The following is a 16,423-nucleotide window of genomic DNA, read 5'->3' as shown; positions in this document are numbered from 1 at the left end:
CTTAGAACGATGTTGATTGGTGTAAATAAATCGGTCATTTGAGGTCAAGGTCTATAGCTGTAATCTTAACGGTGATTGGATCCATATGTCACCCGTAATGGCCGCCTCCATGTTGTAGCATGTTTATGTTTTGGTTGGGAACGAAAATTGCAATACATTTTGAGAAGCAGTCGATCTGACACTTTAAAATGACTTCTCTGCTGGAACCAAGCGCTGATGAAGCCCAGAGCCTGTTGAGTCGATTAATGTTAGATACGGTAAAAATATTCTTGATGTTGAAAATGAGTCCGTAGAAGTAGTTTCTAACCCAGGCCCCTGAAGTAGGATATAGTGACATTAAGGGTTCGGTGTGTCAGATATATGGCCATCTTCTGGGGCCTGTGACCCGGGCATTTTCACACGGACCTCGTATCCCGGGAATCGGACATGTATTCAATAACCTCACAGATCGAGTTGGGGATATCAATAAAACTAAACATATTTCTTAAAAAACAGAAACTCATCATTTTCACAGATAATTGTTCTCTTAATTTTAATCTCTAGCAAACTGCGTTGTTGCCATAAGAAGTATTTCTGATTATGTGTCTACTAACAATCCAAATACACAAAAAGAGGTGAGGCTTGAAAACATGTTATATGGAGATACATGTCTTACTATTATTACCTTGATTAAAATAATTATTTTTCCAAAAATGATTAGACAAATTGATTCTTGAAAATAAACACGTACCAATTAAGCACCTTGTTTAAAATTAGCTTTTTAAAATGAAGATCATGTGAAGACTTCATGAAAGTAAATCTTGCCATTTAATTCAGTCACCGCTTACAATCTATTTGTCATTTCTTCTAGAACTTTGATGGACAAACATGCATAAATCTTTTTCTTTATCAATAGTGGCTTGCATCCATTGGCAGATGACTAACTGTTGAAAAAATGTCTTATTGATGATAATGATAAAATATGAGATTGTGATATCAGGGATTAGGGCTGGGCCGAGTCCAAATTTACGACCTGTGTACCCAACTCGCTGTAGGTTTCAAGAGATGGGTATAAAATGTCCAATTGAGAATTGTTTGACTGGAGCTCAGGCAAGAAGTATTTAGATACACTTATGAAATGATCTGGTCATGCATACACTGAAGGTTGACGCAAGCATTATCTTCATTCAAACATGTAATGGTCAGAAGGAATGTGTGCATGTTCAGAAAGAAATGCAGACATCAGTGACTTGTTTTGTAATCATGAAGTTTTAAATAATTTTTGTTTTTAAACATTATATCATGTGACTTACCACAGGTCCGGATAGGCCTGTGGGTACCTGGGTACTACTCAGTACCCACCCAACCCAAGTACCCGAATGACCTGTCCCAGCCCTACCAAGGAAATTTGATATCAGTTTGAACAAAGTATTCCTTCCACAGAATTATGTAGTACTGAGAATTAACACAACTTTAATGTAGTTATACTACAATTTAGATACAACACCAATTTGAGTACGGGTATTATACCCCAAAAGAGGTGTGATCTGCCGTTGTCTTCAACCTGAAATATGATGACATACCATATTCGACATAATAAGAAGGAAGGGGTGCTAATTGGGATTGTTCACTAGCCAATACATTAGCAAATATCGCCTATGGCGTTTATTAGAGCGGGCAGCGTTAGAAATTGGCACTAGTCCTGTAGTCCTTACCGAACTGCCCAATAGTAAAGGTATCCTTAGGACTAGTAGAAATTGGCCTATTTGAAGGGTTTGGCTATATGTTATCATTATAAGGACTAGTGGACAAAAACTGTTAGTTTCTAACCCTGGCGGGGCGCTTATTATGTCGAATACGGTATATAGCTTTTAATTGAGAAAGTGTGATGTAGTTGTGAATACATTTGACCCTTGAAAACTTTTCCTTCGTTTCATTATTAACATCAATGAATTCAATCATGCATATGGAGATGATCAAGAAATGTTATCAACTCTTGCTATAATTTCAGGATCCTGCAGCAGGCAGTCCTATGGGGGGAGACCTTGTAAGCCAGCCGGAGGGGCCAGGGTACACCACACTAGTACCTAAACCAGGTAGGGACTGAGGACATGTTGCATGTGTAGAGCTTGAGCATGTTGAGTATGTCAATGAGTGCTCTGTGTGTTTGACAAGTACCGTATCCGACGTAATAAGCGCCCCGCTCTAATAAGCGCCCACAACGATATATGCTAACATATTGGCTAGTGAACAATCTCAATAAGCACCCCTTCCGCTTGATCAATGAACACAAGACTTATTTATTTGCGTATAATACGCACTCATGTATTATGTTCCTATTAATTATGGGAAATTAAATTCTGGAAAAATATATCTGTCGTATATAAACATTTCAGGCTGTCAGCATAAACCACGAAATTTATCCTTTAACTCTGGTTTTTTTCACCAAAATAATATTCTAATGAGAGCCCCCTATTTCTAATTTTGAGAGCGCCCTGGGCGCTTATTACATCCAATACGGTATATCTTTTGTCAATCAGAAGGTGATGCTGTAACCAAGATTACCTAGGGGCTATTGTACAAAATAAAGTTTCACAAAGTTTTTATTTGACTTGAGTGAGTGAGTGAGTTGGGTTTAACACCGCTTTTAACAGTATTCCAGTTATATCACTGCATGTCAACTTAATGTGGGAAAGGAAAGTATTTGACTTGATAACACAAGGGCACCCACCTAAATATATTGGCTAAAAATTGATTCTTCAAGACACCTTATTTGCCACATTATGCATCCCCTGATGGATTTTAAGACTTATCTGGTAGTCCTCTCTATAACATGAATCAGCAGCCCCTACCATACTTTCTTGTGTATAATACACATTTGTTTTTGGAAAATACAGATTTACAGTAGTTTATGTAGGGTTTGAAGGATCATGATTATCTCCCTTATTTCCTTGGTATTGTTATACGATGTCAGTGTTCTGTGATGACATGATGTCCCTCTTCCCGAGGTAAAGTCCAGTTATGAAAGTCCAGTTTCCACCCTTGCAAAACTAGGCTCGAATTCCAAAGATAAATTTTGGCTGGACTATCGAGTCTATGCATAGTCCAATCAAAATCGCGTAACGAACTAGGCATTCGGTTCATAAGGAACATGGATTTCAACATGCAGATTTCATGCAGGATTTGCAAAGCATGTGTACCGTCAACTTGGCGTCGACAGATGTTTTCCAAATCTTTTCATGTTTTTGATCATGGTGCTCAAATGATTTCATGTATTTCGCGATGTTAGTCCCGTTTTATAACAATATTGATTTTGATTATCGATCAGATCGTCTTGTTTAGGGGCTGCCATTATGTTTGAAGCAAATGCATGTGATATGAGAGGGTGAATCTGATTTGTCAATAGGAGAGATATGGAGGGATATAACTCGTAATAGCCACTGGTGGCGCTATGATCGAGCCATGGAATTCCAGCCTCGTTCGTCAAGAGTGGAAACTGGACTTTCCTAGTCAGTTAACTCCCTTGCCTCGGGAAGATGTATGACGTCACACACAGCATTATGTGTTATGTCTAGCCGGAATAGATGTATTGGAGCTGAAAGAACTCACCAGTGTTACCTTGTCATGTGGTCCCCCTGTGTGAGTGTGATTCTCAGTATGAACCTCATCACTCCCGCGAGTGTGATTATGATGAAATTTCTGTAGTTCTACAAGATCTCACTCACTCAAATATCCAGTGTTTATTATACACCGTAATACCAAGTCTGTGATATTATTAACTGAATAAACTAAAACCAACCATTCTAACGTGTAATGTATTAATTGTACTTGATTCTGTGTCTCACAGTTTCTGAATGTCTCAAATATTTTGCAGCTTTTTGTGTCATCTATTTGCAGGATTCTGTGTGAAAATGAAGACAGAGAAAAATGACAAAATCTTCATCAATGTGTGTGTCTCAGATAACGTGAGTACATGCTTCTATGGGATGTTCGTGTATCATGGTTATCAGAACTGTGTGATGCATCTCTCCATTGGGAGATTTCGTGACAGCATAGGTTCTATGTACTCCGTGCTTGTCATTAACCATGACTACCAGTAGGCGTGTGTATAGGCATGTGTATAATGTGCAACCTGGCTGATTGTATGTAATCATATTCCAACAACATAGAGACCCGTGAAGATCCGGGGTAGAATAGGTCTTCAGCAACCCATGCTTGCCATAAAAGGCGACTGTGCTTGTCGTAGGAGGCGACTAATGGGATCGGGTGGTCAGGCATGGATCGATGCTCATGTTATCAATCAACAACCAACCAACTTGGCTGCAGGTGGTAAAACAGAATGAAATCGTACCCTGGGAGAGTCATGTTGATTGCTTGTTTATTTGAAGCTGAAGAGCAAGGGAAATTCTCAGCTAGGTTGTTAGGTGATAAGAGAGATGGCGATGGGGATGGTGATGTTACTTCCGAAATGATGCTATGGTGGCGAATGGGTCCAGGGTATTTAATCAATAGAATAGACATATAATACCAAGGATAACCTTGGATGCTGCAAGACTAGTCCAACCTACTTCTTTCTGTGACATTCCATTTTGTGTTTATCAACTTTGTAATTTTCATATGATTCTCTGACACTGCCTGTTATAAGGGCCAACTGATAAGGATTGAGGCGACTATGCCTGTCGTAAGAGGCGACGAACGGGATCGACTTGGTTCATGCATGTCATCGTATTCCAATTGTGGGTCGATGCTCATGATGTCAATCACTGGATTGGCTGGTCCAGACTTGATTATTTACAGACCTCCGTCATAAAGCGTGAATATTGCTGAGTGCAGCATTAAACAACAAACAAATGATGAGGATTGATTCGTGTCAGTGTTTGACCTGGCTGATTGTGTTTCTTCATGTGTGTTAGACATGGATCTGTGATGTAGGTTGAATATTGGTCACTCACTACTGACTACAACAAAACTGCCCTCCTTCACCCTCTCACTTGCTTTCCCTCCCCCCACCGTGATATTGCTGGAATATTGCTAAAAGAGGCATAAAACCATACCCACTCACCATGCTCACACACTTTCTTACTCTCTCTATCACTCTCTCATTCTCTCTTACTCAATCACTCACTTTCTTTATCACTCACTCTCAATCTTTTACTCTCACTCACGCCGACTTACTCCATCAATCACCCTATCAATCACTCTCATTCACTCTGACTTACTCCATCAATCACCCTATCAATCACTCTCACTCACACTATCTCACCCGCTCACCATCCTGCCCCTCTCCACACACATTCTCACTCACTAATGCACCAGCGCTACACCTGACAGGTACCAGAACCGAAAGACCTGACAGAGGCAGAGTTGATACAGCTGCTGGAGTCTGACGACCCGACTGGGTTCCGGATACCCATGTCTATTGGAGAACCACATGCAGAGATGGATAAAGGTAGGCAGGGGTGAGACCAGTCGACATTGCTCTCTCAGCACACAACTGCAGGGATCGATTTCGCTATATCCAAGCTGCACCAGTGCGGATAAAACATTGCTAGTGCAGGTAACTTTTATTGCCAGGATGCACCCAGTGCAGGTAATATTTCCCACCACAAGTGCACAGCAGCAGTTTAATTTGATAAAAGTGGAAAACTGAATTCTTTTACACCTGGCTGCAAATCTTTTCGAATCCAGGGACCACAAGTTCATAAAATCAGTGAAATACACAGGTGGTCTGAATGCAGTGAACTGCAGAACTAATTCTTCAAAATTTCCACTAGAACAGTCCTGAGAAAGGAAACAGAGGAATGTATCATTGAATGAGTATGTGGTTCACCTTGAGCTCATGTGGCCTGGGACCCGTGAAGATCTGGGGTAGAGGATAGGTCTTCAGCAACCCATGCTTGCCGTAAAAGGCGACTATGCTTGTCTTAAGAGGCGACTACCAGGATCGGGTTGTCAGGCTCACTGTCTTGGTTAATACATGTCATCGTATCCCAATTGTGTGGATTGGTGCTCATGATGTCAATCACTGGATTGTCTGGTCCAGACTCGATTATTTACAGACCACCGTCATATGGCTGGGAAAATGCTGAGTGTGGCGTTAAACAACAAACAAACAATAAAACAAAATCATGTGGTCTGGTTGATATTTACTACCATATAAGTAACTATGCTGGCTGAAAAAGTGGTAGGAAAATGCGTTGTTGAAGTGAATGAGTATGGTTTTATGCCGCTTTTTACAATATCCCAGCAATATCACGGCGGAGGACACCAGAAATGGGCTTCACACTGTACCCATTTGGCGAATCAAACCCAGGTATTCAGCGTAACGAGCGAACGCTTTTACCACAAGGCTACCCCACCATTTCCACTGTGTTGTTGAAAGTTGCTGAGTACACATGAGTATAGATGAACATGTCCTGTACTTAGGTGGCGCTGGGTGCACGGCCTATGATGTCATCATCCATCCCTCGTTCCTGAAGAAGCTAGAAATCGGCAAGCTGTTCCTGGCGTTCTTCATCCAGGTGACCCGTGAGGGTATTGAGGGGAAGTATGACGTCCAGCTCAACCAAGGTAAGATATGTATATTTGGGCTTTTGCATCCGTACCATCTACTGTGTGTCGACAGATAGTGTCCAAAGCTGTTTATGTTATAATCTATGTTCTCAAGTGATTTGATGCACTTCACAAAGCAAGATCCGTTTTATTACAGTGTAGATTTTGATTATCAATCCAATTGTCTTGACAGGATGGGGTAGCCAAATGCAAGTGATATGAGAGTTGGAGACCTATTTGTCCTTGGGGGACTTAGATGGGATATAACTCATATCAGCCTTTGGTGGCACTCTGATCGAACCATAAAATACCAGCCTAGTTTGGCAATGGTAGAAACTGGAATTTTATGGTCAGTTAACTCCCTTGCCTTAAGAAAGATGAATGTGGATGCGAGTCTATTAGTGACATGTGGGTGTGTGTTTATCAGGGATACAAATCAAGGCTTAATATTTCATAGATATATAATGTGACATTGCTTGAAGTAGCATTAACAGCATTAAACTCCAATACCTAGTGGACCGCCTCCGTGGTCTAGTGGTAGAGCGTCCGTCCGCTAAAACTAGGACTGGTCGGCTCGGAGTCAGTATACTGTGTCTGAGTGGGGTATTCATGTTAAACTGCGGCATGGTATCTCAGTGAGCTAGCACTATAAATCGGCATCAGTCCGGACTAGTACAAGCAGCCACACACACACGTGCATGCACGTCGCTATATAAGTGCAATAATCTTGGATGCGACGTTAAACCCAATTTCACCTCACCTCACCTCCAATACCTAGTTAATATGGTAACGAGGGACAATTCAGTTAAAGTTAAAGCCGATAAATATTGAGATTTGTGTTTTGTAGAATAGCAACTTTCGGGTTGGTAAGGCTGGTAACAAGAAAATTTAACATTGTGTTATTTACACATTAACATCTTGTAGGTCAGCTGTGTCCAGCTTGTGTTGTTGTCAGTCTCCTACATGGCTGTGACTGACCATGTAAGTGTGTGTGTGTTGTAGAGTATGTGGTGTTGAAGAACCGCAAGTCTATCGGTCAGCTACAGGAACAGAATGTGCGCACCAAGTCCAAGCCCTTCATCATGGACATGGGAGACGGGTGAGTGGGGCGTTTGATGAGTGGGGGACATGAGTGGGGAGACGGGTGAGTTAGGGATGGATGAGTGGGGGACGGGGGAGATGGGTGAGTGGGGTGTTGGGTGTGTGGGGGACATGAGTGGGGAGACGGGTGAGTGGGGAGACGGGTGAGTTAGGGATGGATGAGTGGGGGACGGGTGAGAGGGGAGATGGGTGAGTGGGGCGTTGGGTGTGTGGGGGAGATGAGTGGGGAGACGGGTGAGTTAGGGATGGGTGAGTGGTCGGCAGGAGAGTGGGACGGTGGGTGAGTGGGACGGCGGGTGAGTTGGTCATCAGGATGTTCTCACTCTCATTTGAACTCTTCCATGTTTATTTCCAAAAAAAATAATTCAAGTCATTTGAAGTTCTTTTATCAAATGTATTAACTAAACTACCAAGTACCTATTTATCATATAAATTATCAATATCTGTTTAATGTTTAATGATAGTTGTTTATGTAACCTTAACATTTGGTCAAACGTCCTAAGCGTCATCACCACTTGTCTAGATAACTCTTGTGTTGGTACTGTTTATGCTTACTGTTAAAAGATAACAGATGTAGAAAGCATCGCTCTTTTCAGGCAGCATGTGAATTAATTCTGCAGTACTGATTTTAGTAATTTAAGGCCAATCTTCACCCAAACTTAACACCAGCAAAGCTGAAGTATCAGGAAACAATATGGAGACAGTTATGTTAATTTCTATGTTTAGAGTATGAAGGCATCATTAAAGTAGTACCAAGATTATGTCAGGTTACTTTCCATACATTAGGCCATGTTATGTTTCATCTACTTTTGGGGGTCGGTTGGGTAGCCTGGTGGTTAAAGCGTTAGTTCGCCATGCCGAAGACCCGGGTTCGATTCTTGACATGGGTACAATGTGTGAAGCCAATTTCAGGTGTCCCCCACTGTGATATTGCTGGTATTTTGCTAAAAGCAGCGTAAAACCAAACTTACTCACTCACTCATCTTCTTTTGGAGGCATGGTTATTATATTAGGCACTGAAATTCGCTGTGCAGAGTTACCTCCCTTTGCTGACTCCACATTTGTTCAAAGCCCAGTTTCTTGGCTTGACAATACTTGCAGTGGGAGATGTCACTTCGGGCTTTCCTCTCAAAATGAACCGACATGTTTTGCTGAGATACTATTCAATTCCTCCTAAAATCCTCAATAGATTATCAGGATGTAGCTCATGTTAAACCTTATCTCTCCTAATCCTTGTGTTGCAGGGCCCCCCAGACACCCGCTCCCACCCCCCAGGCCAAGCCCCTGGTGCAGGAGATACCCACTACTGAAGTCAAGAAGTGAGTTCAGTGTAATAGTAGCCCTAACCAGCTGCTTCTGTGCTCATTGTATCGTACATTCTTATGTTGCTCTTCACTCAAATGGCCCAGGTGCGATTCCCCACATTGTCTCCAACTCAGATGTGTCTAATCCCTGGTGGGGTGGCCAGGTAGCCTAGTGGTTAAAGCTTTTGCTCGTCACACCAAAATCCCGGGTGCCATGAGAGGCGACTATGCTTGTCGTAGGAGGCGACTAACGGGATTGGGGGCTCAGACTCACTGACTTGTTGATGCATGTCATCGTATCTCAATTGCATGGATCATGATGTCAATCACTGGATTTTCTTGTCCAGACTCGATTATTTACAGACCGCCATCATATAGCTGGGATATTGCTGAGTGTGGCATTACACAACAAACAAACAAACTTTATGTGTTGAATTCCTGGTTTATTCCATAAATAGTCCAAAGAGCTACACCAGTCCCCGGATAAGTTGATTTATTTTCATGAGGATTTTGATGCAAGGACATTCGACTGTACTTTTGTTTTGCAAATTAATTACTTTTCCTTCAACAAGGCTTGTAAAAATTAGTTCCATGTAGACTAAACATACATGACGATAAGCCTTAATGAATGCAACTGTACAATTTTACTTGATTCACTTATCTTGCCATTACCGGTTCTGTGATGCATGTGATGTTCTGTCTGCAGAGGCCCAGAACCAAAGTTCACATTAGTCCAGGAACCAGCGGAGGGCCACCCTGAATTCATAGTGGCCGAAATCCAGCTCCCAAAAGTTGTACGTAACAGTCCATGTTGTTGACATCCTCTGTTTCATAGAAAGGTTCATATCTTTCCCATTTCTGTTATGTTTTGGGGCACAGATGGCTCAGTCGTGTGGGTTGCTGCAGTTTGATGTGCAGAATTGCAACCATTTGGCACGCCAGAAACCTTGATCATTGTTTAGAATCCCGGTCCCGGTTATGTCTACACCATACCCATGCTGGTAGCTCGCTCGCACGCTTCATGAAATAGTGACATCACCAGTGTAACAACAGTCAAACTTCACACGACTACTAACTTTAAACCCGTGAAGATCTGGATTAAATAGGTCTTCAGCAACCCATGCTTGCCGTAAAAGGCGACTATGCTTGTTTTAAGAGGCGACTAACGGGATCGGGTGGTCAGGCTCGCTGACTTGGTTGATGAATGTCATCATATCCCAATTGCGTAGATCGATACTGATGATGTCAATCACTGGATTGTCTTGTCCTGACTTTATTATTAATAGACCGCTATCATTTAGTTGGAATATTGCTGAATGCGGCTTAAACAACAAAAAGACAGACTAACTTTAATGAGGATTGTGTCTGTCCCTGCGTCCTATGCTGTGAACGGACACCACATGGTGGCAGCAACGGAGAGTCCCACCGCTCCACACATGGCCGTGTCATGTCCCCCAACATAGCTACAGTGTGTCTGTCCCTGTGTCCTATGCTGTAAACAGACACCACGGAGAGTCCCACTCCACACATGGGTGTGTCATGTCCCCCAACATAGCTACAGTGTGTCTGTCCCTGTGTCCTATACTGTGAACGGACACCACAGAGAGTCCCACTCCACACACGAGTGTGTCATGTCCCCCAACATAGCTACAGTGTGTCTGTCCCTGTGTCCTATGCTGTAAACAGACACCACGGTGAGTCCCACTCCACACACGAGTGTGTCATGTACCCCAACATAGCTACAGTGTGTCTGTCCCTGTGACCTATACTGTAAACGGACACCACGGAGAGTCCCGCTCCACACATGGCCGTGTCATGTCCCCCAACATAGCTACAGTGTGTCTGTCCCTGTGACCTATGCTGTGAACAGACACCACGGAGAGTCCCACTCCACACATGGGTGTGTCATGTCTCCATCCACTGTTTCAGAAGACGGCCAGCACACTGACCCTGGACGTGGGGGAGGACCGTGTGGTGCTGGACACTCGCTCCAATGTCTACTACCTGGACATCTACCTGCCATACAACGTCGTCCAGGAGGAGGTCGGCTCACAGTTTCACAGGAAGAACAAGGTAGGACTCCATGTCTGTCCAGAGGCTCTCTGTGTCTGCTGATCTTTGAATGGAAGACTATACCCCAAGTTACTTCTACATGTACAAAGTTCCATCAATAATAACCAACAAAGAATGTTAAGCTTGTAAAAAATATTACTGTATATTTGAAAAGAAAACTGCCTGTGTAATGTAACAAAAATATTTTATTGAGATAGTGTAACTTTTGTTACCTTATCATGTGCAAAACCTTTGTCTTATTTATTGTACTCTTGGGCAGATAAACACCAAATAGACTACTTCTACTACTTCTTCTTCTTCTTTACCCATGAAGATCCGGGGTAGAATAGGTCTTCAGCAACCCATGCTAGCCGTAAGAGGTGCCTAACGGGGACGGCTGGTCAGGCTCGCTGGCTTGGTTGATGTATGTCATCATATCCCAATTGCATGGATCGATGCTTATGATGTCAATTCACTGGATTGTCTGGTCCAAAGCCCCTGAAGTACAGTGCCCAAGCCATGCAAGCTATCCTATTATATTAGCAAGGGATCTTCATGTCCAGAGTACATCTCTATCTCAATTTTGTATTTCAGATTCTGACAATCACTATGCCAGTACAGCCCTTGTCATAGCAGCCACTACACGACATAATGTTTCAACACTGATAGAACAACACTATCACACTATGGTGATGACAGTGTGCCACAAGAGTAACCTCTCTAAAACAGGTTCCATGTGAGTGACGTGTGTGACATGAGGTGACTCTCTGCATTCCTTCCCCTGTGATAGAATAAAATGGAAGGATGGAACTCAACGGAAGGGTTGTCCTCAGTTCCACATTGAACAGTTTTATTCATTATCTATTTATGAATATTTGTGTTATGTTTTGTAATAAAATTGAAATAAAAAGGTGTGTGGGGGAGACATCAAGATGTTTGTTGTACAGTCTAATGTGGATATCAAGGAGAAGATGGCTGTTATTGTTGATCAACCTAAGTGAAGTTAATATTTTTTAATTTTTTTTAAATAATTAAAAAGTGAGGCAGAGAAAAATGAAATGAGGTTTGTTATGAGTTTATTGTGACCTGATGTTAAAGGGGCACTTGGCTCTGCCTAATTGACAGTCCCAGAAACTTTTATTCAAGATTCAATATCATTTATATCAGATCTTTTTATGAGCTAAACACGTGTGGTTTCAGATTTGCATGTTTTATAGAGTGTTTTACCATTTAATACCCCCACCGGGGGCACGGGTGGCCCAGTCGTCTAAGGCGCTGCGATTCACTGTGCAGAGTTGCGTCCCTTGGGCACGCCAGAAACCTATGATTGTGGGTTCGAACCCCGGTTCGTCCCGATTATGTTTTCTAGGTTTGTCAGTACCATACCCGTGCTCGTGGGTTTCACCAAAGTGGTAAACGTCTGAGACCTGCATCACTTCGGGCTTTCCTCCCACATTAAACTGACACGCCACGATATAACTGGAATAGTGTTAAAAGCGGCGGTAAACCCAACTCACTCACTCACTTATACCACCAGCATTGAATACCTAATAAAGCAAACAAATCTCATCTTCCCGATGCAAGAGAGTTAACTGACTTTAAAAGTCCAGTTTCCACCCTTGCCGAACTAGGCTGGAATTCAGGAGTTACATTTTGGCCGGACTAACAAGTCTATGTATAGTCCAATCGCGTAACTAACTATAGACATACGGTTCGCAAACATGGATTTCAAGGTGTAGATTTCGGTCAACGGAAAGATTTGTAAAGCATGTGTAGCACCATGGGTGTTGACAGATATTTTCCAAATCTTTTCATGTTTTTAATCAAGGTGTTCAAGTGATCTCACGCACATTGCGAGATAAGGCCTGTTATCTTACAATATAAATCTTGATTATCGATCAAATGGCCTTGACTGGGCGCCGCCATTTTGTTTGAAGCAAACGCATATTGTGTGAGAAGTGGAATCTGATTGGTCAATAGGAAGGTCATAGAAGGGACTTAACTTGTAATAGCCGCTGGTGGCGCTCCCGTCAACCATGGAAATTCCAGCCTTGTTCGGCAAGGGTCGAAACTATACTTTTATGGTCAGTTAACGCCCTTACCCCAGGACAAATTTGAAAACACATAATGTTTATCCACATTGTAAAATACAAAAGTTATCAGTCATTTTCTGAAGCACTCTCCCTACCAGAACTCTTACACTTGTCCGACAGACATGACGTCACCCTGAAATGTGATGGCCTCGTGATACAATGGGTGGTGCCATATGTTCTGGTGATAACGGAACTAGCCTGTAAGAAAACATACAACTTTATGGATAACAACTTCTGGTTAATTGCATTTAGCGATGTTTCAAAGTAGGTAAGGTCTACGTAACCTGTAGGAATCAACATCATCCCTAAACACAATAAAACAGAAGTTGTTATCCAAAAACTTTTAGAATGCAAATCAAACAGTGAACTAGCCTGGTTAGCAGAATGTGGAACAAAAGATCTAATTTGAAGTTGACATTTGAATTTTATCCAACTGAGTAGTTAACATGGTATCAATTTAGCCAGGCCCAATGGTACTTTTGTCTAATTTTGGGATTGAGAGAAAAAAGATACTTATGAAAAAATATTTATGAGCTATGAATAATCCAGGAGATTCTGTCTTCGAATCCTATTTACTATATTCCACGTAATCAGCGCACAGGGCCCTCTCAAAATTAGAAATAAGGGACTCTTATTAGAATATAATTTTGGTGAAAGAGTTGAAAGATCGTAAATTTCGTGTTTTATGCTGACAGCCTGAAATGATACAAAAGAAAAGTCTGTGCGTATTATACACAAACAGATATATTTTGCATGTTTTATAGAGTGTTTTACCATTTAATACCCCCAGCATTGAATACCAAATAAAGCAAACAAATCTCATCTTCCCGAGGCAAGAGAGTTAACTGACTTTAAAAGTCCAGTTTCCACCCTTGCCGAACTAGGCTGGAATTCAGGAGTTACATTTTGGACAGATATATTTTTCCAGAATTAATTGCCCGTAATTAAGGTTGCATATATAACATACGAGTGCGTAAATTGATCAATAGGAAGGGTGCAAATTGGGATTGTTCACTAGCCAATATAATAGCCAATATCACCGTGGGCGCTTATTAGAGCGGGGCGCTTATTACGTCGAATACGGTAGTCCCGTTTTTCAAAATTTCAGCAAACATTCCCATTCGTTTGACCATGCCCTGTATTGAAGTGGAGTAAAAGTTCAGATTTTCATGAGATTGACGTGAGTCCCGAAACACGACTTTCTTTGTTGGCTGCTCTTCTCCCAAACGTTACGTGGCGAGTGAACAAATAGGCAGAGTCACAATCTATCTGTATGTGGCAGTCCATAGTGGCAACAAATGGTTGCTTCCGCTTTATGTCTTAAAGAATTAAATCTGATGTGTGTAAATATATAATGGGAATATAGGGATGTTTATCCAGTGAGTTAACCTCGGAAACAGCAGCAGTCGTCTTAGTCCAGCGACTAAAACCTTACCTTAATCCACTGATTTAATAATTGAACGCTCCCGTGAAGATCCGGGATAGAATAGGTCTTCAGCAACCCATGATTGTCGTAAAAGGCGACTATGGTTGTCGTAAGAGGCGACTATCGGGACAGAGTGGTCAGGCTCGCTGACTTGGTTGATGCATGTCATCTATCCCAAGTGCGTGGATTGATGCTCATGATGTCAATCACTGGATTGTCTGGTCCAGACTCGATTGTTTACTGACCGCCGTCATATGGCTGGAATATTGCTGCGTGCGGCGTTCAACAACAGACAAACAAGCAAAATAATTGAACGAAACGGGCATAAAATATACTGTATTGGCACTGTTATATTAATGCAGTTGGGTGACATAGCGCCTTGCGCGAGCTGGAATTACTAAAAATAAACAGAATTTTATGTGTGTCACGATGTGTCAGATTGATGGGGGAGACCAAAGTGACATCGGTCGTAGCTAGGCGTTCTTTAGGCTGGCGAAAGCCACGAGCACCTGCAGGCACTTAATATATACCGACGTACGTGTAGGCGCGCGCGGGTGTGCGTCCGTGTGTGTGTGCCTGTTTGTACTAGTCCGGACTAATGTCGGTTTTAGTGCCAGCCCACTGAGATACCATGCTGCAGTTGTAACATGAATACCCCACTCAGACGTAATGTACTGACTCCGAGCCAACCGGTCCTGTTTTATCCCCTTAACGCCGAGTGCCAGGCTGAGTAACAAGTACAGTAGACTACGGTTAAAACGAACACGCTTATAACGAACTGACGGATATACCGAACTTACTTTTTGGTCCCGAATATTTGCTGTAGTTATGCTGTACATATGCTTATAACGAACTACGGTTATAACGAACTAAAATTAGTAGTCCCTTTGAGTTCGTTATAACCGTAGTTTACTGTACTATATTTTAACGTCTTTTGGTATGATATACATGACGCGGCCGGGGATCTAACCCTGACATTCCGCTCTCCGAGCCGAAGATATACTACAGACAGACCAGTAATAATAATGATCATTCTGGGCTCGAACTTAGGTTCATCAGGGCCTCGTTCCGCTACGACTATCGCAAGCCTATGTTAGTGAGTGAGTATGGTTTTACGCCGCTTTTAGCAATATTCCAGCAATATCACGGCGGGGGACACCAGACTTGGGCTTCACACATTGTACCCATGTCGGGAATCGAACCCGGGTCTTCGGCGTGACGAGCGAACGCTTTAACCACTAGGCTACCCGACCGCCCCTCAAGCCTATGTTAAAGAATGGGAGTTACAATCGTCTTAGCGCGAACGCTGATCCAGGCACGTGACGCAACTCTTCACCGCGACTTGCTGCGCCTCAGACCACTTCTCCACCTGCGCCCCTACACAGTATTCAAGGCCGTAGTTAACCTAATATTTGTACAAGTTTTACTTGTCCCCAACTTGATTCAAATAAAACTGTTTTCTATTTTTTTAATCGGGACCGAACCAGACAATCCAGTGATTGACATCATGAGCATCGATCCATGCAATTGGGATACGATAACATGCATCAACCAAGTCAACAAGTCAGCGAGCTTGACCACCCGATTAGTCGCCTCTAACGACAAGCATAGTCGCCTTTTACGGCAAGAACGTTCAACATGTCCCGCTAAGACCGCTGACCCCCCGATCTTGTTAGTCGCCTCTTACGACAAGCATAGTCGCCTTTTACGGCAAGCATGGGTTGTTGAAGACCTATTCTACCCAGTGCAACATTCATAGACTCATAAAACTATGAACCCGTTCTTGGTTCCCTCTCCGCGCGCTTTAATATGCTGAAATACAGCAACAAGGGTTGTTAAGCTTTGATGATGAATGTCACGGAGTCAAAACGTCAGTCAGGTGGCGACACAAATATTTCAACGGATCAAACTTTCGT

The 16,423-nt window shown here is 42.5% G+C and overlaps 1 protein-coding gene across 1 annotated transcript; it reads left to right on the top strand.

Annotated features, from left to right (window-relative positions):
• The first annotated feature begins 80 nt into the window (after positions 1 to 80).
• LOC124122854 (PIH1 domain-containing protein 1-like) lies at positions 81 to 11,919 on the top strand. The gene is made up of 10 exons (XM_046486027.2): positions 81 to 257; positions 1,991 to 2,075; positions 3,877 to 3,944; positions 5,311 to 5,428; positions 6,406 to 6,549; positions 7,534 to 7,630; positions 8,877 to 8,951; positions 9,643 to 9,730; positions 10,866 to 11,009; positions 11,583 to 11,919. The coding sequence occupies exons 1-10, from the start codon at positions 189 to 191 to the stop codon at positions 11,619 to 11,621; spliced, it is 927 nt and encodes a 308-aa protein (XP_046341983.2). The 5' UTR covers positions 81 to 188; the 3' UTR covers positions 11,622 to 11,919.
• The last annotated feature ends 4,504 nt before the right edge of the window (positions 11,920 to 16,423 follow it).

This window comes from Haliotis rufescens, unplaced genomic scaffold (genome assembly GCF_023055435.1).
Source record: "Haliotis rufescens isolate VD_foot unplaced genomic scaffold, xgHalRufe1.0.p SCAF_49, whole genome shotgun sequence".
Taxonomy (NCBI): Eukaryota; Metazoa; Mollusca; class Gastropoda; order Lepetellida; family Haliotidae; genus Haliotis; species Haliotis rufescens.
The sequence above is the reverse complement of the archived record's forward strand: the minus strand, read 5'-3'. Positions and strand labels throughout refer to the sequence as shown.

Coding starts and splice junctions, on each gene's coding strand:
- LOC124122854 (XM_046486027.2), top strand. CDS start 189: ATGACTTCTCTGCTGGAACCAAGCGCTGATGAAGCCCAGAGCCTGTTG. Junction 258..1,990: donor GTCGATTAATGTTAGATACG/GTAAAAATATTC, acceptor CTATAATTTCAG/GATCCTGCAGCAGGCAGTCC. Junction 5,429..6,405: donor ACATGCAGAGATGGATAAAG/GTAGGCAGGGGT, acceptor TCCTGTACTTAG/GTGGCGCTGGGTGCACGGCC.